At 37.3% G+C, this 23,957-nt stretch overlaps 1 protein-coding gene and 2 long non-coding RNA genes across 6 annotated transcripts; 1 reads left to right on the top strand and 2 right to left on the bottom strand.

Moving 5' to 3' along the window:
• Window positions 1-135: 135 nt before the first annotated feature.
• On the bottom strand, window positions 136-5,774 carry LOC106416525. Of its 4 annotated transcripts, none has more exons than XM_048768596.1 (4): window positions 2,981-5,774; window positions 1,923-2,096; window positions 1,275-1,846; window positions 136-1,193 (listed from the first exon to the last, which is right to left on the bottom strand). In XM_048768596.1, the coding sequence occupies exons 3-4, from the start codon at window positions 1,767-1,769 to the stop codon at window positions 375-377; spliced, it is 1,314 nt and encodes a 437-aa protein (XP_048624553.1). In that variant the 5' UTR covers window positions 1,770-1,846; window positions 1,923-2,096; window positions 2,981-5,774; the 3' UTR covers window positions 136-374. The 4 variants fall into 4 exon arrangements, with proteins under 4 accessions (XP_048624553.1, XP_048624551.1, XP_048624552.1 ...); XM_048768594.1 differs by lacking the exon at window positions 2,981-5,774 and having other exon boundaries at window positions 136-472; window positions 554-1,193; window positions 1,923-2,863; XM_048768595.1 differs by lacking the exon at window positions 2,981-5,774 and having other exon boundaries at window positions 136-466; window positions 554-1,193; window positions 1,923-2,863.
• Window positions 5,775-12,269: 6,495 nt separating this feature from the next.
• On the bottom strand, window positions 12,270-12,864 carry LOC125592918. The gene is made up of 2 exons (XR_007328665.1): window positions 12,727-12,864; window positions 12,270-12,645 (listed from the first exon to the last, which is right to left on the bottom strand). It is a non-coding gene; the product is annotated as an uncharacterized LOC125592918 (long non-coding RNA).
• Window positions 12,494-13,255, top strand: LOC111202732. The gene is made up of 2 exons (XR_002655620.1): window positions 12,494-12,625; window positions 12,717-13,255. It is a non-coding gene; the product is annotated as an uncharacterized LOC111202732 (long non-coding RNA).
• Window positions 13,256-23,957: the final 10,702 nt, after the last annotated feature.

The following is a 23,957-nucleotide window of genomic DNA, read 5'->3' as shown; positions in this document are numbered from 1 at the left end:
ACTCAGGTCCCCGAGCTAAAATCAAGAACTTCTCTTTAAGGTTATCACGACCGAATATCCATTAAGCTAAATGCTTATCATAAATAAAGACTAAAGGTCCTAATCCGACTCAACGATGACGGCACACAACTCATCTGAGATTCGCAATCACTATGATTAAATGAAACGAGGTTAAGTTCAAAAACTTAAAACAGAAATAATAGCCACGATTTAAACATAAGAAAGGGTTTAAAAACCTCCCCAGGCTATTGAAATCCAGCAAGCGTTAAGGTTTAAAGGCCTCCTCAGGCACTAAGTCACAAAACATAACGAAACAAAGCCCTTAGGCCGAAGTCTTAAAAACACAAAACATAAAGTTAAAAGAGCCGTAGCTCTCAATCTTCCTTCTCTTCCTGAATCGGATCACCAGCACCGGCAGGAACTCCCTCATCGACCACATTGCCGTCACCTCCTATTGCTGCCTCGACTGGAGCTAAGTCAGGAGCCATCAAACCCAAATTAGAGCCATACTCCCCAGAAAAGGATGGATTAAACATGTTAATCTCGAAAGTACCTGAACTCTCCGAGATCTGGGGAAGAGGAAGCTTGCTGACCGAGAAGTCAGAGACTTGAGCCTTCTCATACGCAGTTGTCGCTTCTGGTAATAAGGCCACCAATTGGTTGTACTCCTCTTCAACGCTTTGGATCTTGTTGTTCAGCATATCCTTCAAGAGGTCGGCATTAGCTTGGAGCTCCTGAGCGTACACCAAAGCGTCGACCTCATCTTTCTTCCTAGCAAACTTCTCCTTAACACAGACCAGGATCTTGCCGTAAGCTTCGGCGACTTCTTTCTTCCCTTCCCTGACAGCCAGCTTGACTTCAGCTTCCTTGTTCTTCTGGCTATCCCGGGATGAGGCAATGAGCTCACGTACTTGATGCTCAGCTATCTTTCGAGCAGCCTCTAAATCATTGATCCTCCTGCTCTTCACCTGGATATCGAGCTTTTGACTCTCGATCTCTCCTTGCTGAGCATCGGCCTTCGAGCCTAGCCTCGTCACTTCGGCTTCGAGTTCAGAAATTCGAACCCGGGCTTGGTCAAGATCGGTTTTGGCTGCCTTAACCATCTCGGTAACCTCAGCAAGTTCACCAGCATTGGGGGCAGCACACAGAGCATTCTCAAACCTGAGCTGGGCCCTGTTAACAGCCCCAGCCAACTGCAATAAATCCAAAGAAAATATATATATATATCATCGTCTCCAAAGAATGTAAACAAATAACAGATAGAGATCACGTACCTGACCCATACAGTGGGCAATATCGAGATACTCATCTCGGTTAGTCAGGTCCTTGAGCGCTGGAAGGGGACATCCCACGCTCTTCAGGTGCCTCATTATCGCAGCTAGGCCCCAAGAGTCATCCAGGATCGACCCAGGCTTCGAATGGGTAAAGCTCCACCCAACAGTCCCTCCTCTAGAGGACGAGGAAGAAGAACGGATGGAAGCTCCGCCCTGATCGATCCTGGGCCTCTTGTGTCTCGACGGCTCGATCTCAGAGGTACCCTTCGGAGCCTGGTAGTCAGCCTCCGGCACCTGGACCTCAGGGAGAGGAGCAGCATCCTGAGCTACAACCTCAGTTGGAGTAGTCTCGACAACAGGTTTGGATCCTCCGTCGTCCAAAACTTCCTTCATTGAGATAAGGAACGATCCTCCTTGGTTCCTGTCGCTTCCACGAGAAGCACTGGCAGCTTTAGAGGGGTTACCCCTAGAACGGAATGACGGTCGCAGAGTCATGTCACCTGGCTGAGACTTTTCAGTTCCCGAAGCACTAGCACCAGTTGAGATCGATACAACCGAATCGCCTGCCGAAACTGGAACAATGGAAATCCTTAAGTTTAAAAACTTCAAAGCGATAAAATCATTGAAAAGGTTCTGACAAGAACTCACTCTCAAGGTTCTCAGCAGGAATGGGATCTTGGAAAGAGGCGTTGTAGGTATCTGGGAATCTGGCTGCACTTATTCGAGAAGTGGTGTAGGCCACCCAGGTACAGGGACTCTGTTGCAACTTGCGGTATAGAGCCCTGGTGAGCTTGGTAGAGAGCTTCGGGGGATCTTCGATTTCTGCAAGTAAATCAGAGCAAAAGGTTACTCGGCCATAAATGAATAAAACAAAAAAAATATCCCTAGAATTCCTAACCAGATGGATTAGTCCAAGTGACCCTAAGGTTCCGACCCACAGGAACCGTCGAAGGATCAACTTTAACGTAAAAATACTTCTTCCTCCAGTCATCATCACTACTAGAGAATCTGAAGATAACATGATTGGGACGACTAGGGAGGTAGTAGGTCCCGGTACCACCCTCCTTAGAGGCGCTTTCCTTCAGGGAAAAGAGGCTCATAAGTTCGGTAAGACCGACGCTAACCCCCTCCTCTTTGGACCTAGTGATAAAGCCGTTTATCACCCGGATAACCGAGGGACAGAGTTGGGAAAGGGCTAACTGATAATGATCTAGTAGATCAAGCAGTAGGGTCGGAAGAGGAAATCTCAAGTGAGACTTGGAGATGTACTTCTCATGGCAACAGAACCAACCCTCCGGAGCGGTCTCGGGGGTTTCGTCAGAATTACAGGCACGGCCAAGCTCCTTTTGGGCGAGAGCTTGAACCATGAGGTTAACCACGTCTTGATTTTTCAGCAACGAAGGCGAGTGAGGACTGCTCCCACTAGAATCGTCTTTCTTCTTCCGTTTAGAAACTCTGGTCGCGATTGCCTCCCTGGCTGTCTTTTTCCCCTTCCTCATCTTGGCTCCGATTTCTTGCTTAACTTTCAGTAGTTTAGCTCCAGAAGCAGAGGGAGGCATCCCGGATTCCCCGGAACCTTCTTTCGGATGATCCATAGTATGGGAAGGTTAAGGAGAAAATCGATTGCAAGGTTTGGGAGAGAATTTGCAGAGAAAAGTAACGAGGAAGATAAAAAAATCGCAGTAAAATAAAGAGAGAGAAGTTACCTTGAAAACCGAACGGAGGCGTGGAGAAAGTGGAAGGCTAGCAGTTAATGTTCACCGCTTTATATCCCATCACCTCTCGAGATTCGGAAAAGTCATTTCAAACCCTCTCCATCTGAACCATAGATTCTGCCAAACGTAATAAAGACCGTTAGATCGAGTAAGCTGAATCTAAATAGGATAAGAACTAATCATTATCTTAACGAAAAGATAAGATCGATAGCTAGATTCTAGCTTCCGAGACAAAGGATTTTATTCGGAAGCTGGGGGCAACTGTTGGACCCGAATATGACCCTCAGGTGAGGTACCGATAAGCGTGAGCTAGCATGTGGGTTGCGATAAGCCCATCATAACAAAGGGAGCTGAAAGCCGAGCTGACGACTGGACCTGGGAGACATCATAGCAGAGGTCACGACAGAAAGTGAGCTAACACCTTAAGAGACTCGGTCAAGAGGAGCCTAAAGCGAGCTCCGTAATTGAAGCCAAATATCTAGGAGAACAGTTGAAGGGTTGCCAACGAAACCTAGACTATATAAAGATGAAGAAGATAAAAGACAAAGGGGATCTCTTTTCCATATATCAACTTTTGTACTAGATTAAAAGCATTACGTATTCTTTAGCAATCATCTCAAGATACATTCCTTTGTATTCATCATCTTTCAACTCATCAATAAAATCATATTCATTCTTCAAGTTTATTTACGGGATTCAGCCCACGATTCTCATTCATCTCTCTTGACCTAACCTAAATCTAAGAAGTGAAACCTTGTCTCTCACATCACCTACCTTCAAGGCAAGGTTACTAAGACTGAAGTGAAGGTTCCAAGGGAAGAGAAGGTGAGTATAGAATCAAGGAAGTCCGAGAAAGGAGCAGAGAAGTCTGTTAAGGGAGCTGAAAAGAAGAAGTCAAGGAATGTGACTTTCAGCATGAATCTGATTCAAGGACCAACTCCTTATGGCTATAAGTGGCAGGAGTCATTAGCTCAAGGTGGAGGCTCTTCTATGACAGGATGGCCAGGAGAGAATGAGTCTAAGGTGAGCAGAGAGGAATCAGGAGTATAACTGAAGGTAGCTCAAGAGGACAAAGGGAAGACCAAGAAACAGTCTTCAAGAAGGAGGAATCAGAGGATCGATGAGTTCAAGAAGGATTTTAGGTGTTGCATTAGTAGTTTCTCAGGCTCAGAGAATGCAACGGGCTTAGATGAGATTGAAGCAGTCACAAGGTTTCTGTTCGAAGTGAGTGAAGCAGAATATGAGTCTATCATAAAAGCAGGAAGATCTACCCAAGATGAGAAGCATGCTAGGAGTAAGAAGGGAGGCTTCTTGGATAAGAGGATACCGAGTCAGGAGTTGCAGCAAGGCTTCATACTTCTCAACGCTCACTAAAGGGGGAAACAGACCCAGGTAACTATGCAGGCTTATGGTGAATCTTGCAGGATCGAATTAACTGGGTAGAGTTAGTTTGTCTAAAGCCTGGAGATGGAAGGTTAAGTTACAGCGGGGAAAGTTACCTGGAGGAGATTCTGGAACTGTGTAACTAGAGACACATGTTCCAGGTGGAGCAGTTGAGGGAAAGCTTCAGAAGAAGTTGAAGCAAGTAGTTTGACTCAGGTGGAGTAGCTGAGAGAAGGAGGCACGAATGATTTCGCCTCAGGAAAAGGAGAACCCCAAAGAAGTGGGGGCAAGTACCTACAAGGCATGGTAGGTTGGATGTAGGTTGCAAGCGCAAGGACGCACAAGCACAAGGGACCAAACGCTCAAGGTGGAGATTGTTGGTTATGTGCATTTGGTATGTGTTCTGAAGTGCCCACTTCAGAAACATGTCTTAAGCACTTTGTTGTTATATGTAAATCGGTGAAGTTTCCTAGAGCACTGAAGTGACCACTTCAGAAAGGCTGCATAAAGGCTGCATCTTGCACATTGATGCTCTAGGAAAGCTGTTATGTTTGGGCCTCAGTGTTTTTAAAGCCCATTAAAACTAGGGTTTTGGGACACAAGATACCACTATATATATCTTGTGCCTCCTCTAAACCTAAGAAACCAAGCCAAGAAATAGGAGAAGACAAGAGAAACTCCACAAGATCTAGAAAGAGAGGTAAGCAAAAAGCTCAAAGGCAGTCAAAAGGGATCTGCAACTGAGCAAAGAACAAGAAGGAGACAAGAGAGAAGAAGTCAGAGAGTGAGAGCTACTAAAGACAAGAGAAGAAACAAAGTTCGAGTCTTTGTGTTCTTAGAGTGTTTTGGTATTGTACTCTCCTTCTGTAATCTCCTTTGTCATTCTCAAGGAAGTAAGAAGTGACTGGAACTTGTAAGCTTTGCTTGTTAGTGGAAGTTGTGGGAGAGAGATCCCACTCCAGAGGTACCGAAAAGGAAACTGGGTGAACAAATCTCTTTTGTCTTTAAGTTTCTGTTTTCATCACAAAGATCCAAGCTTTAACACTCAAAGGGTAGGAAAGTTAGGTGTATGGGTAAACCTAACAAGTAGTATCAAAACTAGCAAGTGATAGTTGTTTGTTTGATACAAGGTCAAGTTAGAATTTTCCCCAACAAGTGGTATGACCAACTAAAGGAACACTCAAGTATGGAAGGGACAGTCTCAGCTTGAATGAAGTAACAAGAGCTACAAGGTCCAAAGATAGAGAGTAAACTGAAAGTCGAAGCCAGTCTAGACCAAGTGCCGAAGGTCTCTATGTTGATTCAAGAGGAAGCAACAAACATGGAAGAGCAAGGTCTGAGAGCAGAGGAAAGTATCAGTCTAAGCCATGGCTTGATAAGAACAACAAATGTTGTTTTATCTGTGGAGATGAAGGGCACTGGAAAAGAGATTGCCCGGAGAGGAGGGATAAAGGTTCTCCAAATACTGCAACTGAGTATAAAGAACCAATGATTTTAATTGTTAGCACTCATAACACAAAGAAAGGGTGGATTATGGACTCAGGTTGTTCATACCACAGCACACCAGACAAGGAAGTCTTGTTTGACTTCAAGGAGTTTGACGGTGGTAATGTGTTAATGACTAACAACACCTATAGTAACATCAATTGGATAGGATCGGATTGAGAATCCGGATGGTTCAGAAGTGATACTCAAGGATGTTAAATACATGCCAGAGGTGAGTAGAAATCTAATTTCATATGGGATGTTGGAGAAGTCAGGTTGCAAATACAAAGGAGAAGGCTTCAAGGTTCAGTTTTACAAAGCTGGAAGGAAGGTGATATCACAAGAGTATCACGAAGGGCTCTACTACCTTCAAAGCAAGGTACTAAGGCTGAAGTGAAGGTGCCAAGGGATGAGAAGGTGAGTATAGAAGCAAGGAAGTCCGAGAAAGGAGCTGAGAAGTCGGTTAAGGGAGCTGAAAAGAAGAAATCAAGGAATGTGACTTTCGGCAGGAATCTGATTCAAGGACCAACTCCTTATGGCTATAAGTGGCATGAGTCATTAGCTCAAGGTGGAGGCTCTTCTATGGCAGGACGGTCAGGAGAGAATGAGTTTAAGGTGAGCAGAGAGGAATCAGGAGTAGAACTGAAGGTAGCTCAAGAGGACAAAGGGAAGACCAAGAGACAATCTTCAAGAAGGAGGAATCAGAGGCTCGATGGGTTTAAGAAGGAAATTAGGTGTTGCATTAGTAGTTTCTCAGGCTCAGAGAATGTAACGGGCTTAGATGAGATTGAAGCAGTCACAAGGTTTCTGTTCGAAGTGAGTGAAGCAGAATATGAGTCTATCATAAAAGCAGGAAGGTCTACCCAAGATGAGAAGCATGCTAGGAGTAAAAAAGGAGGCTTCTCGGATAAGTGGATACCGAGTCAGGAGTTTCTGGAAGGCTGCATACTTCTCAACGCTCACTAAAGAGGGGAAACAAACCCAGGTAACTATGCTGGCTTATGGTGGATCTTGCAGGATCGAATTAGCAGAGTAGAGTTAGTTTGTCTAAAGCCTAGAGATGGAAGGTTAAGTTGCAGCGGGGAGAGTTACCCGGAGGAGTTTCTGGAACTGTGTAAGTAGAGACACATGTTCCATGTGGAGCAGTTGAGAAAAAGCTTCAGAAGAAGTTGAAGCAAGTAGTTTGACTCAGGTGGAGTAGCTGAGAGAAGGAGGCAAGGATGATTTCATCTCAAGAAATGGAGGACCCCAAAGAAGCTGAGCAACTACCTACAAGGCATGGTAGGTTGGATGTAGATTGGAAGCGCAAGGGAGCACAAGCACAAGTGACCAAACGCTCAAGGTGGAGATTGTTGGTTATGTGCATTTGGTATGTGTTTCACCTACGGCTCTGAAGTGCCTGAAGTGCCCACTTCAGAAACCTGTCTTCAGCACTTTGTTGCTATAGGTAAATCGGTGAAGTTTCCTAAAGCACTGAAGTGACCACCATCCTCAACTTTAAAGATTGATGGAGTCAGATCCCAAATTTCCTTAGCCACTCTACATTTGTATATTAAGTGGTTTTGTGTTTCCAGATATTCTCTACAGATCTGGCAAGTACAATTTAGTTTGACTCATCTTTTAATTAGATTCATACCTGATGGTAAGCTGTCATGTGCCACTCTCCACCATAAAGCTTTAATTTTGGGAGGAAGATCCAGGGACCATATTTTTGAGCAGAAATTTTTGACTGCTTCCGATATTAAGAAATCTTCTTCCTGCTGACCTGTTTAAGTATCTTGAGGCTTGTTTTTTTATGGTATCCTGACTTCACATTGTACTCTCCCGTTTTTGAGTAGCTCCAGATCAGCTTATCCGCTCTTGTTGTTTCACCTGGCTAATATAGAAAATATAATTCGCATCGTCCTGATGAACAAGAGCAGGTATCAATGGTACATTCCATTCTCGTGATCCAGGTATAAAAAGATCTTTAACTTTTATGTTAGGATGACTGATGACTCCACTTCTAGTAGCTGGTAAAGAAGGCCCTCTGTAGAGCCAATTTTCTTCTCATACTTTAATCATATCCCCATTTCCAATCAACCACTTCATTCTTTTTTGAGTATCTCCTGCGTTTGCACAATGCTTTTCCAGAAAAAAAGAAAGATTAGTTTTGAGTTTTTTTTTTTTTAATTTCGAATACATTTGTATATATTTAGCAGTTGGTGAATTTTAATATGTATTGTGGGCTTTACTTTTCCAGGAAAAACAAAGAAAATGTTAACATTGTATGTGAATATTTGTATTTTATGATATTTGTGTCTGGGACAAATCAATTAAAAATATTAAAACTACATTTCCGAGAAATAAATTAAAATAAAGATCATTTTTTGGTATAAACATCATTTTACTAATACATAATACTCTATTTTTGTCTAATTTAAGTGTTATTTTGGTCAAAGTTTAGTTAAACTGAATTTTTTTTAATTGATGATTTCCATTTAAGAACCCAATGAAGGACGATTACAAAGTAGTTTACATAATGAATTGAATAAAACTGGTACAAACATTAAATTATGGGTTTCAAGTCAGCAAGACTACACAACCAAGTCGCGAACACAATTCTGGATCTTACTTTCTCTTTACCACAGAGCTCAGATTACCGGTTTGGGAGCAAAAAGTAACCTTTTTCCCTCGACTAAGTAAACGACCTTGGCCCTGTTCGTTTGCTCACCCAGATGATCGATGTTCGTTTTGTGCATTATAATGTTACATTCAGATGGATCACCCAGCTGAATTTTTAAAAATTCATCTCAAATTCTCACCCAAATGAAGGTGAGTGTTGATGGTGCATCTGGACGCATATGCATCTAGTTCAGTCCAAAATGATAAATAACCTTTTAAAATCAAAATATTATTTTCAAACCCAAAATTCTATTTTTTTGCATATATATTTTTCTGCTATAACCAAAAATGCATTTTCTCGCAAAAACTGAAAAACACACTTTCCCGCCAAAACCGCAAGATGCGTTTTTCCGCAAAAAAACGTAAAACACACATTTCCATAAAAACACATTTTTCAACCAAACTAGTAAAACAACACTTTTCGACCAAAACCGAAAAAACGCATTTTCCTGTCAAAACCAAAAAAACGCATTTTCCCGCCAAAACCCAAAAAATTGCATTTTCCCGCCAAACTCCAAAACGCATTTTCCGGCCAAAACCGTAAAAAGCATTTTCCCGCTAAAACTGGAAAAACGCAATTTTCTCGCCAAAACCGGAAAATTGAATTTTCCCGCCAAAACCGGAAAACAGAATTTTCCCGCCAAAACCGGAAAAACGCATTTTCCCGTCAAAACCGGAAAAATGCATTTTCCCGCCAAAACCGGAAAACACAATTTTCCCGTCAAAACCGGAAAACGCATTTTCCCGCCAAAACTTTTCCCGCCAGAACCGGAAAACAGAATTTTTTCGCCAAAACCGGAAAACGCATTTTCCCGCCAAAACTGGAAAACGCATTTTCTCGCCAAAATCGGAAAACCACATTTTTCCCGCCAAAATTGGAAAAATGTATTTTCCCACCCAAAACCGGAAAAATGTATTTTCCCATCGAAACCGCAAAAATGCTTTTCCCGCCAAAATTATGAAAAAAAATTTCCCGCCAAAATCGCGAAAAAAACTTTTCCCGCTAAAATCGTGAAAAAAACTTTTCCCGTCAAAACCGCAAAACACACTTATCCCGTCCAAACCGCAAAAACATATTTTTCCGCCAAACCCATGAAAACGTATTTTTCCGCCAAAACCACAAAAATGCACTTTTTCGCCAAAAACACATTTTCCCTCTAAAACCGCAAAAATATTTTCCGCCAAAACCGTAAAAATGCTATTTTTTCCGCCGAAACGTAAAAAATTATATTTTAATCATTTTATTAACAAGTCCACCTGGATGTAGATGGAGGTTAAAAAATGAAAAGCAAACAAACATAGTTGCATTCAGATCATTCATCTGGATGCATGAACGAAATGAAGAAACGAACAACACCCAGATGGAGCATCTGGATAAGACATCTAGATGGACCATCTGGATGTATCTTCCAGATGTACAAACGAACAGGGCCCTTGTGCATTAAAGCTCCAAATGGATGCATCAAGGGATAGATACCAACCTTGAGGAACCGAAGTCTTGATGAGAAACCGGGTTGAATTGGTGGACCGCTCGATCGATGATTAATGGGTACCTGCAAAACAGAGAAGGGTTCAAACTGTCTGGGAGCTTCAAGTGAATCCCCAAGACACTGGAAAGTTTGATTCCAAGCACGCTGCTACAATGGAGGGTGAGGCCTCGGAGACAAACCAGAACTTCAAAACCACCACACGTCAACCAACCCTAAGAACTAGAGCCGTAAACTCTCAAAGGAAACACGATGGTAGCCTGTAATAGAACAGCAACATCAACACAAGAACAACACCCAAACCAAGCATCAGGGAAGTGTAAATGCTGAGCAAGGATCGCCATCGATGGAACCGTGAGAGAAGGTGACTAAAGGATGGAGGAGCTTTCTGACCGGCCAATACCTGAGCACCAGAATTCTCCATGCGTCGAGCCAGAGTTGTCAAACTTCATGTGCCGCCAGAAGAGTACCATCTGACACCCTCAGAGGACTGAAACCGATGCATGCCTTGGAGGGGACCTCTGCAGTCCATCTTGAAAGAAGGAGCAAGCTCACACACAACCGGAACGCCAAGGTATAGGGAGATAAATTTCCAGCCACCACACAGCTATCCTCTAACACGCAGAGAGAAACCGAGAGAAGCCACATACCTCCCACGTACCGCCACAATGAGCTCAATCAGAAGTGGAGAAACAGATCTGAAAACCTCTGCTCCTATTCTCGCCACCCTAAAAACCGACCACACCCACTTCCCTTGCCTCACAAACCTCGTCACCGCACCAGAGGAGCGGACTTCAAGAAGAAACCCAATTTGGGATCCCAGATCAGAAAGCTTAGATCCACCATCCTTCCTAGGGAATAGACATATCGGAAGAGAGAAAAAGGATTATTAAGTTAAAGCAAAGATGAAAGGCAAAGGAGAAGAGAAGAGACCACCGACTTCGACACTGTGAAAAGCCGCCCGCGGTGGAGAAAAGGACGCCAAAAGGAGAGAACTTTGAGGGAGAGAAAGAGTTGAGAGTAGGCCTGGCGTTCGGGGGCCCACCGGTTTTGGTTCGGTTGATTCAGATTTGTGGGTTTTCGTTATTATGCTCATAAGTCTCATTCGGGTTTTTACTAATTATTGGGTCGGGTTCGGTTTGGTTCTTTCCGGGTTCGATTCGGATCGGATTGTAACCAATGTCTAAAATCGTCCAAAAATATATTTTTTTAATCTGAAAAATTGACCCAAGAAAATTCAAAATATATAAATTATTTACAAATCTAATTAAAAATTATTTTAACTCTAAACTAACTAAAAATTATTCAATATAACAAATAAAACAAACTACCAAAATCTTTAGAATACTAAAATATCTAAATTACCTTAACATATATAAAAACATTAACATATTTAACTAATCTTTAGAATACTAAAATATCTAAATTACCTTAACATATATAAAAAACATTAACATATTTAACTAATTTAGGATATCTTCAGATCCTAATTTGGATTTCGGTTCGGTTCGGGTTATATCCAAACCCCAAAGTACTAAGCTCATAAGTCCCGTTCAGATATTTTTATATAACGCTTTGGATCCGGTTTCAGTTTTTCGGTTCGGGTTTAGGTAGGTACTTCGGCTTGGGGTAAAAACGCCCATGCCTAGTTGAGAGAAATATTTTCTTTTCAAGTTGTACTCAAAACCTAGTAATAAAATAACTAAAACCTGGGAGAGAAAATATTTTTTAGAATAACTAAAGTTCCATTTTCAGTTACTTTTAAATCTGTTTTATCTATTTGAACTAATAAGTCAGTAATTTTAAATAAATTGGAATGTTATTCTAATTTTCATATGAATTTAGCATCTTTATCGTATTAATTTAATTGTTGACAACAAATCTTAATTATCATCTTTTCAACATTACATTGTGGTGGTATAGTAGTTTCCATTGGACAGTCACCATATTGGTCCATGCCGGGAATCGATTCCGCTCCAGTGCGATATTGCTAATTCCTCACATGGGTAGGTGGCGTGGGTTTATAATTCTCACGTAGGAAAACTGTGCTTGCCTGTCACCGGTGGGTAAACCCCTATGTGATTAGTTGGTTGGGTCTCGGTCCGTAGGACACCATTAGCTCATCAAAAAAGAACTATATATATATATCAAAGGATACATTTATAGTTAACAAAATATCGATCTTAAAGTCTGTTTTTTGTCAACGGAATTCATTTAACAGTCCAAAAAGGCATATTTACAAACGAGTAAGGTTTTAACAATTCAGGCCCAAAGACAATTTATATTTATATAATTTTACAGTTTTAAGCCCATTACGAGTATAAACCTACACGTCTCTATTGCATGTGTTTGACTATAAAGCACTCGTAGGACACACATTAAACATGCGGCTTGCAAACAGAAAAAACTCCTCTTCCGCCGCTCCGTTGCTGGATTGCTTCATCGTTCTGATGTTCTTCAGTGTTGATTCATACCCACGATTGGTGCCTTATCTCATTCAAAGAGAATCTTCCCCTAACTCGTTTTATGCTTCGCTCCATGAACGCCTCTGAGACCAAGCATCTTAAATCTCTTTGTCGGATGTGAAAGCTCTCCTAGTAACTTCAATCGATTTGAGGTACGCTATCGCCAAAACACCTGCAAACAAACAAGCTTTGGCTGCTCTTAATTCGGTTCAAACCGACAAACTCAAATCTTTAACTCTTCAGAATACTTTACCAAGATATACAGCAAAGATAGATATCGTCAGAAGTTAAAGGTTGAGGATAACCGACAAAAAATAAGAAGATCCTAGAACTCAGCCGGAGTAAGCGAGCCGAAAACTCATCTAGTGAAATAGAGAGCTGAAGTTTTGAGTAATCAGCTAGAATTGGAGAGAAAAACACATGAAGAACTGCTCTGATCCGGTTGATATAGTTACAAAACAAAATTCGCCACACTAAAACAAAAGTCGGATTTAACCAAAATGATACAATCGCCTGATTGAAAAAAAACAAATCGATCTTTCGATCGAAGAGAAGTATTTTATATCAAAAACATAAGATAAATCTCTTTCTCCTTGTGAAAGATGAGATTCCGGAAACATGGAAGAAAAGAAAAATTCTCTCTCTAAAAGATGAGAGAGAACTCTATTTCTCCTTATTGATCTTAAAGTCTTAATAAAACAATGTTAACAATGCTACATTATGAGCCGAATTTACAAATTATCTAATAATACATTTTAAAAGCAATAAAAGTAGTAGTATTTGCATATTTGCCAATTATATTTAGAATATTAAAAACGGTTAAAAATAACCGAAGTGAAAGTAAAAATATATATGAAATAACAAAAAAAAAACATTGGCATTGTATGTGAAATTGTGTATTTTATGTTATTTGTATGTGGGATAAATTAATTAAAATATAGTTTAATATTTGAAATACACAATTTACATTGGCAAATATATATATATATATTTGAAAAATATGGTTAATGTTTAGATTATTGATGTAAAAATAAAATTTTGACATACATATAAACCTAAAGTTCCATTTTTCAGTTACTTTCAAATCTACTTTTTTATCTATTCAGTATATTTTGTTAGGTGAGAGATGTTTGAAAAGTATTTATTTGTCAGTGGCCGTGATGCATGATGTCAGTGCGTGATACTGTGATGGTGGGGGTCTTCAACTGAGTTGGTTTTCAGCCCACATTCGCTCAACTAAGAAACGTTTATTGTTATTTGACCGAAAAAAAAACGTTTATTATATAGAAAACCCCTTTGGAGAGGAAATGTAACCTGGCATTGTCATTGAGGTCAGGCAGCAATTATGAACAACAGTTTATCTTTATCAACGCCACGTGATCTCTTTGTTCGATCAAAACTTTAATTTTTACTTTTTACAATAGACCTGGTTGGGTCAATGTGATAGACCGACTAGAATTTGATCTGTGTTTATAAAGCGCAATGATGCAAAATTCTACTAATAACGTTACAAATGTTTTGTTAATTTGTAAAAAATTTTCTATTTAAAACATTTTTGTTATTTCCAGGTCCTTTTATTGCATTCACTTACTTTTGCATTTTAATCGCTTTTAATATTTAGTCCAGACCCGCAATTAATCCAAAACCACTTTTGAACCAGTAAATCAAGTTCCGTTTGGGTTTTAAGAAATATCCATTATTTAAAATCCTGATAAACTTTTAGAAATAGCTAAAACCAGAGGCTAGCAGTTTAACCGAAGAGTGATCGATATGTAATCAAATTTGATTTAGCTTTTTATTTTTAAATTTAAAATTTAATTTCAATGTTTCCATTATTTAAATACTATTTTAATCTTATTGTATTTTTTATTATATGTGGTAACTCTAACTTGTTACAAAAACTGTTTAAATTTTCTTTTATATAAAAATATTTAAAAATGTAGTATATTTTTAAATATTTTTTCTTCTATTTTAAATATTGATATATATATATTTATATATTAAATTTATTTTTTGTCATCAGTTATATATTAAATTGGTCACCGTAGTATGGTTCAATGTCTCGATAAAGTTTAAACCATTGATTTGAGCATTTTTTTTATATTTCTATAATATATATTTAATTAAATGTTACCAAAATGATATATGATTTTTTATACTAATTCTATGTATGTTGATCGTATAACTCGAAAGCTAATATAATTTATTGCTTGTTTCTGATTGTAATATAATTTAAAGACATTAGACATTGAGCATTAATTTTTGTTATATGTGGTAACTCCAACTTGTTCCAAAAACTGATTAAATTTTGTTTTATATTTATGTAAACAGAAAAATAAAGAAAAAATATTTGAAAATTTACTACATTTTTAACATATTTTTATTGTGTTTTTAATATTAATATATAATTATATATTAATTTAATTTTTTGTCATCAGTTATATATTAAATTGATTAAATTATTGACATACAGCTTACTCGCAGTGACCCAAAATAGTATGTTTTAATGTCTCAATAAAGTTTAAAAACATTAATTTAAGCATATTTTTACTTTTTATAATTTATATAATATAGATTTTTATTAAATTTTACCCAACTGATATATGATTTTATATACTAATTCTATGTATGTTGATCATATATCTCGAAAGCTAATATAATTTATTGGTTGTTTCTACGGGTGGATACTTCAGTTATTTTTCCGGTTCGGTTTGGTTTGGTTAGTTCATTTCAAGTATTTTTCCAACTGAAATAAACAATAGTTAGTTTGGTTTGCTTCGCTTCGGTTCGGTTTGTGTTCGGTTCGGTTTATATTCGGTTCGGTTTGTATTCGGTTTGGTTTGTTTTTTGGATCAGTTTAATTAGGTTCTTCTTAGATTAATTTTTATGAGAAACTATGTTTTAAAACATAAATTATATAAACATAACTATGTGAACTAAATTCAATATAAAACTGAAACAAAAACCTTTAAAAAAGTCACAAAAGTTATATAAGAATTAAAACAAATGAAAGTTAACTAAAATAAAAAAATTCAACATCATTAGTAATGTCTCTTATATCATTACAAAAAATCTTGCAATGAAATTATCTTTCATGTGACGCTGTGGAGAAGAACTTTTGTTTTTAATAAAATTTGCTTTAGGTTTTAGGGTTTAGATTTAACATCCTCGTTTACATATATAAGAATATAAAAATACAAATTTTTCTATTTTTTTAAATCAAATATTTTGATGATTACATATTAGGTTAGAAGAATATATGTTAATGAATGAAAAACAGAAAATATGTGGTTTGGTATTAGAATTTTAGTATTGATATTATTAATATTTTTAATTTAAATAATCACAAAACACATCGGTTCCTCAGTTCTGTTTTAAACCAAACTGAACCGAACCATTCGGGTTAGGGAAATCTTCAACCAAACAGTTTGAAATAGACTTTGGTTCGGTTTAAATCGGTTTCGGTTCGGTTTGACTCGGTTTTTTTGTCCACCCCTGGTTGTTTATGACTGTAATATAATTTGAAGACAATTTCTGACTGTCATATATAATATTTTTTGTAACCTATAAGACTTCTTGTATGATTATGTGTAATCTTGTGTAATATTTGGTAGTTAACATTTTTTCTTAAGATTATCGAATATACTAAAATTTGTTAATGTACTAAAATTTACAATTACCTTTTACGTGTCATGTCAATAGGAAATTAAAATCAAGCAGTGTACCAAAATTTCCATATTAATAGGAAATATTTTTTTGTTTACTCAATTTCAATAAATACCATAATATTTGTTTTTAAATCTAAATAGTAATTGCATTTCCGTAAATTACTTACAAACCAAAGAAAATTTCTAAAAAGATACTTTAATTTTAATAGTATAGATTATATGGCAACACGTGAAAAATTCTTTCTATTTCACTTTTCATATTTCTTAAATTGCCAATCCTCACACAAAAAATGAATTATCTTTTCACTTTCTATATTACCGGGTGGAGACTTTTCCGGTCTCCACCATTACTACTCATTTTCCATTTCCTCATCTCGTTTTACAGATCTCCAAATATGTTTATTGAAAGTACTAACGAGCTATTTTGCTCATTGGTTACTTCTAACTATCCATATCCATATTCATATCTAATCAGAAAACTGGTAACATATTGTCTTTTTTTTAATTAAAACTAGATTATAATCAGCGCTTAAAACTTTGGAAATACATTTTAATAAAATCTGATTTACAATATCAATAGATTTTAATATTTTTTTATAAGTAATATTTTAACATTTTTATTTTGTGTATTTGAAAACTATATAATTATATTATTTTATATTTATATTAAATAAGAAATTATCTAAAATACTACTTCACTACTATAATTATTTCTGTCTGTTTCATTACAAAATTTTAATAAAATATATGTAATTTATTTGATTAAATTTGTTGTTTATATTATTTGATAATTTTTTAATTATAAAACTTATTTGATGTAAATTTTTGACTCTAATATTTTATATTAAGTGATTTTCTTGTAATATCTAAAGCCACAAAAATAGTTATACTTATTTTCAACTTTTTAAAAATTATTTTAAAGAAAATAAATAAAAGTTATTAAAAAGGTAAAACCTATATTGTTTGGACAAGATTAGTTATTGTGTTGTTTGGAAAGTAATATAATGTTATTTTCCATAATTATAAGAGTGAATTTATTTATATAATAGAATGGTGTATTTAATTTAGAAACTTGCAAAACAAATTGGATACATGATAATGATTATGCTTTAGTAATAAATATATCTATTAATGGATATTATTTTTGATTACAAGCCCGACAAAAATTTCTCTAATCAAAAATAAACATCACTAACTTCGTCCACCCAATAAACCCAGCACGTTTTGGTGGTCTATTTAAGAATCATTAAAAATCTGGATTTGTTCTCAATCTTCAACGAAAGCCGCGTTTAAGTGATTTTTTTCTCGTTGTCTCGGATGCTAAAACTAGGACCGGTTAATTAGGGGAGACAAACACAGCGATCGCTTCTGGTCTAAGTCCGTGTCCCCCTATATTAATAGTTAAAAGGCACATGTTTTTATAAATCTATATTTTTATGTAAAATAAATAAATAAAATTAAAAGAGTCCAAAAATATTTAATATGTATATAATTTCATTTTCATCACAAAATATACAAAATATTACTGATTAAATTTTAAAGATATTTTAAATATTATATGAATATAAATTTTAAAAGGTAAAAAATAATTTACCTTATGATCTATAACAGTGTTAAACCGACTTTGTGTGAGATAATATGCGTCGTCTCCGGAATAATTACCTTTTATTGAAGTCTGACTTATAATCATCGCTTCTAGTTAACGCGCCAGTATAGAAGAAGCGATATAGAACACAACCTTTGAAAATCGGTAACGAGTTGTTAAATATATTTTAAATTTGATATGCCTCGTAAAATGGCACACAGTTTTTTTAACATGAACTGTAGTTTTAAGTTTGTTCATTTTCATTGGGTTTAAATCTGCAAGGTCGTTAAAAGTTTTGAATTGAAATACTCTTAGTTATATTTTTTTGTGTTTTATAGTCTAAATATAATCTGAAAATATTTAATCTCTAATAATAAAATATTTCTTTTGTATGTTGACTTAACAAATTTGGCGAAATAAATTAAATATTTTTTTCCTTAATTTTTTGTTTATCATTTCTTTGTACCTTATCCTATGACAGCTATTATAAGATGTACTTTATGTTTTTGTTATCTATTTAATAAGTTTACAAAATGGGCTATTTAAATTTTGTCTGAAACCATTTTTTATTCATGCATGTTCCTTTTCTTTAACTTTCTTTTTATTTTCGTAAATATGCGAACATAGTTTAATATATCCGCAAAAGTTAACCAACGAAGGCAAAAGAAACCCAATTTGGACTTTTGAGTAGATCTCATTTATCCCTGATAGTATATTTCAGCTAACGCCCCTTAAAAGGGACAATGCCAAGAAAACTTTTCATAAAACTAAGCATTGTTGTCGCCATTTGTTATCTTTCTTTTTCATTTAATTTGAGCCTTTTGAAACACATGCAACTTGACGAACAAAAATGCATGCAAGTTATGAAACAGACGTGTGTCGTTTAACACATAATATGTGTCCGTTAGTGGACGGACCTCCATTTGCAAGAAAAATGATGTTCTATTTTTTGTTTCTTTCCGTAAAACGTACTATTGTTGTAAATGCTTGGCGCATTTGAACTACCCAGCGAATACTTGGTGTGAATAACATGGTTGGAACTTGGAAAAGAAAAATATAAATTTCTCTTTGTCTACATTTTTAACCTCATGGAGGGAGGTGGGTGGACGCATTTTGATATGACCAGGTACCACAAAGCGGCAACCACATCACTTACAAGGCTCCTGTTAAAACAAACCAAAAGATCTAGACCAAATTTGCGATTTTTTTTGTATTTTACAAGTTCATAAATTTTGATGAAACCCCAACTGTTAATTTATTTGTTGTCTACGTATTGGATTGATTGGTTTGTAACTTTAAATGGTCTTCCGAGCGTATGTATATGTTTTCTCACTTTCCCATGTGTATATTTAACTACTTTGAAATATACATGGATATTACAAAATAGCGTTGGCAGTCATCTACTCATCTAGATCCGCTGAATTTAATTGGGGTGCTATATATATATATATATCTAAGTAATATGTTATTTTATTAAATAATGTGTTCTTTAGAATAAAATAGTGTGCTATTATATATTTTTAAAATTAGAATACTATATTGATTTTAAAAATAGAGCATTTTTATTTTATTTTTTCCTGCAAACCAATAAATCAGAAATATTCCGTCATCATTTATGCGATTACCTAGACATATTAAGAACTATATATACTTAAAAAATAAAAATAAAACCCTTTGATATCCTATGGTTCTGAATGGTAACAGCAGATTGAACGGTACAAAAGTTAATGAAGAACAAAGCGAAGAAGAAGAGAAAGAGTGAGAAGAAAAATCAAGAGTAAGAGAAATAGAGTAAAGAATGATTTATTTCCTTAACCATAATGTGCAACATATTACAGAGATTTAAAGGCAAGATGCCTTGGTACAACAATGAATAAAATTTGAAACTCATAAACTAAGAAAAGAATAAAAAATGCAAATTTGATCGATGGATAGTGACAGGTCCTCAACGGTCTTGGAGCCTTCCCTGTCTTCTTCCATCCTTAAGTAGATCATGTGACTAATACTATAAATAATTCACCCAACTTTTCTCCTTGCTCTCCAACTGTTAGGTGCTTCTGGTGAGTTTAAATTCGACCAGGTCCACTATGTTCCTGAAAGTCCAGCTCCTTAGTCTTGTTTCTCAAGTCCAGGATTGTTTCTCAAGTCCATCCTCTTATCTCTTTCTCAAGTCCAGCCTTGTTTCTCAAGTCCAGCCTCTTATCTTTTTCATATCATTTGTCAATACTCCCCCTCACTTGGAAACCATGAACACATCCCTCATTAAAACCTTTGTTTGAAAAACCCAGTGGAACAAAAACACACAAAGGAAAAAGAGTAGATGTTTCATGGCTAAGGAGATCATGATCTGGACAAGTCTATTAGTCCCAATCTTGGATGAATGAACTTACAGACTTTGGTGCTTGCTCCTTTGGTAAAGATATCAGCTAGCTGGTCTTCACTCCTAGTGTAGCAAGGTAGAATGGTCTTCTGCTCCACAGCTTGTCTCACCTTGTGACAATCCACTACAATATGTTTTGTCCTCTCATGAAACACTGAGTTTGTAGCTATATGAATGGCTGCCTGGTTATCACAATGCATGGTGATTGGTGTTGTTGTTTCCACGCCTAAGTCTCTCAGTAGGTTCCTGATCCAGATGAGTTCACTAGTCAGATTCCTCATTGCTATATATTCTGCCTCAACACTTGAATAAGACACCACTTTCTGCTTCTTGCTCTTCCAAGTAACTAGATTGCCTCCAATGAAGGTGCAATATCCTGTAGTAGACTTCCTGTCCACTCTATCACCACCCCAATCTGCATCACAATATCCCACAATCTCTGTGCTCTTGTTGCATCTCATCCAAACACCATGACCAGGAGCCTCCCTTAAGTACCTCATATTCCTTTCCACCATGTTCCAATGGTGAACCTTAGGTGCTTGCATATGCTGGCTAACTTGATTCACAGCAAAGCAGATGTCTGGTCTTGTAATTGTGAGATAGATCAGTTTCCCAACCATCCTTCTATAGAGCCTGAAGTCGCCAAATGGAGTATCTTCAAACTCCTCCTCACGCAAGACCTTGTAACCTTCTTCAAGTGGTGTCTTAGCTACTCTTGCTCCAAGTTCACTGCCTCTTTTAAAAGATCAAGTGTGTACTTTCTTTGAGATAAGAAAATCTCCTCTTTAGAGCGGCATATGTCTATCCCTAGAAAGTACTTTAGCTCACCCAAATCTTTAATATCAAAGGTAGACTTAAGAAAAACTTTAGTAGAGATGATACCTTCCTTGTCACTTCCTGTTATGATGATATCATCTACATAGATCAGAATCACCACAATTCCTTTCTTACTTGTGAGGGTACAGAATGTGTGATCAGCTTCTGACTTTACAAATCCTTTTCCATTGAGGGTTGTACTCAGCTTGTGATACTAGGCTCTTGGAGACTGTTTTAGTCCATAGATTGCTTTCTTCAGCCTTAGGACATTTCCTGGCTTGACCATGTCTTCCATACCAGGTGGTGGTCTCATATACACCTCATCCTCAAGCTCTCCTTGTAGAAATGCATTCTTGACATCCATCTGCCATAGATCCCATTCCAACTTCGCAGCCAAAGAGAGCAGAGTTCTTATGGTGTGGAGCTTAGCTATTGGTGCAAAGGTGTCTAGATAGTCTTCTCCATAGACTTGGGTGTATCCTCTTGCAACTAGTCTTGTTTTCTTCCTTTCTGGCTTTCCATTAGCCAAGTACTTGACAGTGTAGATGAGGCGACTTGTTACTGCTTTCTTGCCTTTGGGAAGTTCAGTTTCATACCAAGTATCATTCTTGACCATGGCATTGACTTCATCTCCAACTGACTCTCTCCATTCTTCATCAGCCATAGCCTCCTCATATGTTTTTGGAACGTACTCTTGGTCCAGGTTACTAATGAAAGCTACATGCTCTTGAGGATAGCTTGCAAAGGAGCAGGTTGCTTGGATAGGATGAGCCACTGCATTGCTGTTGAAGTATACTCTGGTGTCGACCCACTTGGATGGTTTCTTCACTCTAGTACTCCTCCTCAATGGTTGAATCTGCTCATCTACCACTGTGTCTTCATACTGATCAGATTCAGCTCCATCTTGATCATGAACTGATGCTGAATCATCTTATGGTGTTTCTGGTGTTGATTCATACTCATTGCCCCCCTCGGGATCAGGATGGACTGGCTCAACAATTGGTATTGCTTCTTCATTGGTTACAGCCACTGGTGTTGATGGAGAGGTTCTAGGCGCCTCACTGCTCTGAGGCTTACTGATTCCTAAACTTTCCAGGATGAACTTCAGGTTGTTTGCTCTATCAGATGGTCCATGTGAGAGATCCCTAAGGTTTTTCCAGCTCTTCTCATCATAGTACCCCTTAGATTCCACAAACTTGACATCCATTGAGACCATTACCCTTCTCATCATAGTACTCCTATGAACATAGCTTTGATACTCTTGGGATCAAGCTTGGTCCTTTGCTCACCTGGTAGGAACACATAGCACACACACCCAAACACACGCAAGTGATCAATAGGAGGCTTAGTTTTGTTCAATACCTGAAATGGAGAGACATCTTTGAGGAGTCTGGTTGGGATTCTATTGATGAGATAGCATGCAGAAACCACAGCATCTCCCCAAAATCTCTTTGGAACATTGGTGTGAAACATCATGCTTCTTGCAACCTCCATAAGATGGCGATTTTTTCTCTCAGCCACTCCATTTTTTTGTGGTGTGTATGGACAGCTTGTCTGGTGAATAATTCCATGTTTTGCTAAGTGTTGTTTGAATGCATTGCTAGTGTATTCTCTCCCATTATCAGACCTAAAAATTTTGATCTTGGAATTGAAATGGTTACTTACATAGTTTTGGAAGTTAATAAAAGCTTCTAAAACTCTCTCTTTACTTTGAATCAATGTGAGCCAAGTATATTTTGATTTTTCATCTATGAATGTTACAAAATATTTATGGTTTTCTCTAGAAACACAAGGTGCAGTCCAAACATCAGAGTGAACTAGATCAAAACAATTCTCATTAATAGTCATGATGAAGGAAAAACAGATTTATGATGTTTACCAAGAATACAAGCCTCACAAGTTTCATTTTTAAGAGATAGATTAGGTAATATCAGTTGCAACATGAAAATAAGGGTGGATTAATCTAGCATGTCATAACACATCATTAGCTAAAACATAAACAAAATTAAATGCATAAGTAGAATCTGATCTAAGCTTGGTATCTTCAAGGAAATACATCTCTCCCTTGCTCACACCTTTGCCTAGCATCTTACTTGTTTCAATATCCCGAAAGCACACATCATTAGGACTAAAAATAATATTGTAATTTAAATCATTAGTGGCTCTTTTCACAGATAAAAGATTAGAGGCAAAGGTAGGCATATAAAAAGCTTGAGATTCTTTATCAAACAGATTCAGATTTCCTACTCTTTTAATTAGAATTCTATCACCATTTGCAATCACAACACTTCCTAGAGCTGGTTTAATATCACTAATCAGTCTAGCATCCCTAATCATGTGATGAGAAGCTCCTGAATCAATGATCATTAGCCTAGCAGTGTGTGATTCATTGTGAATAGAATTTAAATTGTTAATACTTTGGTTACCAGAATTTGCATTGAGAGCTTTGATCAAGGCCTCAATGTCTGACTTCATGATGAATGCATCCTCATGAGATGGCTGAGGCATGGCGTGAGAAGTGGAGGCACCAGTGTGGGTTGTAGAGACCAAGGCTCTCCCATCATCTCCCATGTGCATGTAGCCTGGTGCTGGATGCTCCTGAGCTCTTGCTTCATGGGCTCTGGCCTGGCTGTATTTGTTGGCTGAGGCTGGCCTGAGATGAGGATGGAGGATCCAAGAGTTGGTTTTGGAGTGTCCTTGCTTCTTGCAATGTTCACAAGTCACTGTTTTGTCTCCTCCTCCCCTTGGCTTGAAGTAAGCTTTGTTAGCTGATGCACTTTCCATATTCTCAGCCTTGTGTGCCATAGAAAGACCTTCTTTTCCACCTCCAAAGAGACCATCTAAGCCTATCTCCTTTTGAAGTTGAGCACACACTTCATCATAGCATGGAAGTTCCTTGTCTCTCAATATATGTTTCACCACATCATTGAAGCTTGGGCTGAGTGTGAGAAGTAATCCAAAGGTCTTGTCTTTCTCACGCCTGGCTTCAAGTATGTCAGGGTCATTGGTGCTTGGCCTTAGCATCTCCTGCTCAG

The sequence above is a fragment of the Brassica napus genome, chromosome C9 (assembly GCF_020379485.1).
Source record: "Brassica napus cultivar Da-Ae chromosome C9, Da-Ae, whole genome shotgun sequence".
Taxonomy (NCBI): domain Eukaryota; kingdom Viridiplantae; phylum Streptophyta; class Magnoliopsida; order Brassicales; family Brassicaceae; genus Brassica; species Brassica napus.
Note: the sequence above shows the minus strand (reverse complement) of the source record. Positions and strands in the feature narration are given on the sequence as shown.

Excerpts from the sequence above, each read along its gene's own strand:
- LOC106416525 (XM_048768593.1), bottom strand. The coding sequence starts at position 2,295 with ATGTTATCTTCAGATTCTCTAGTAGTGATGATGACTGGAGGAAGAAGT. Across the intron at positions 1,847-1,922 it reads TCCTGCTGAGAACCTTGAGA|TTTCGGCAGGCGATTCGGTT; the intron begins GTGAGTTCTTGT and ends CCATTGTTCCAG. Across the intron at positions 1,194-1,274 it reads TTGCCCACTGTATGGGTCAG|TTGGCTGGGGCTGTTAACAG; the intron begins GTACGTGATCTC and ends GATTTATTGCAG.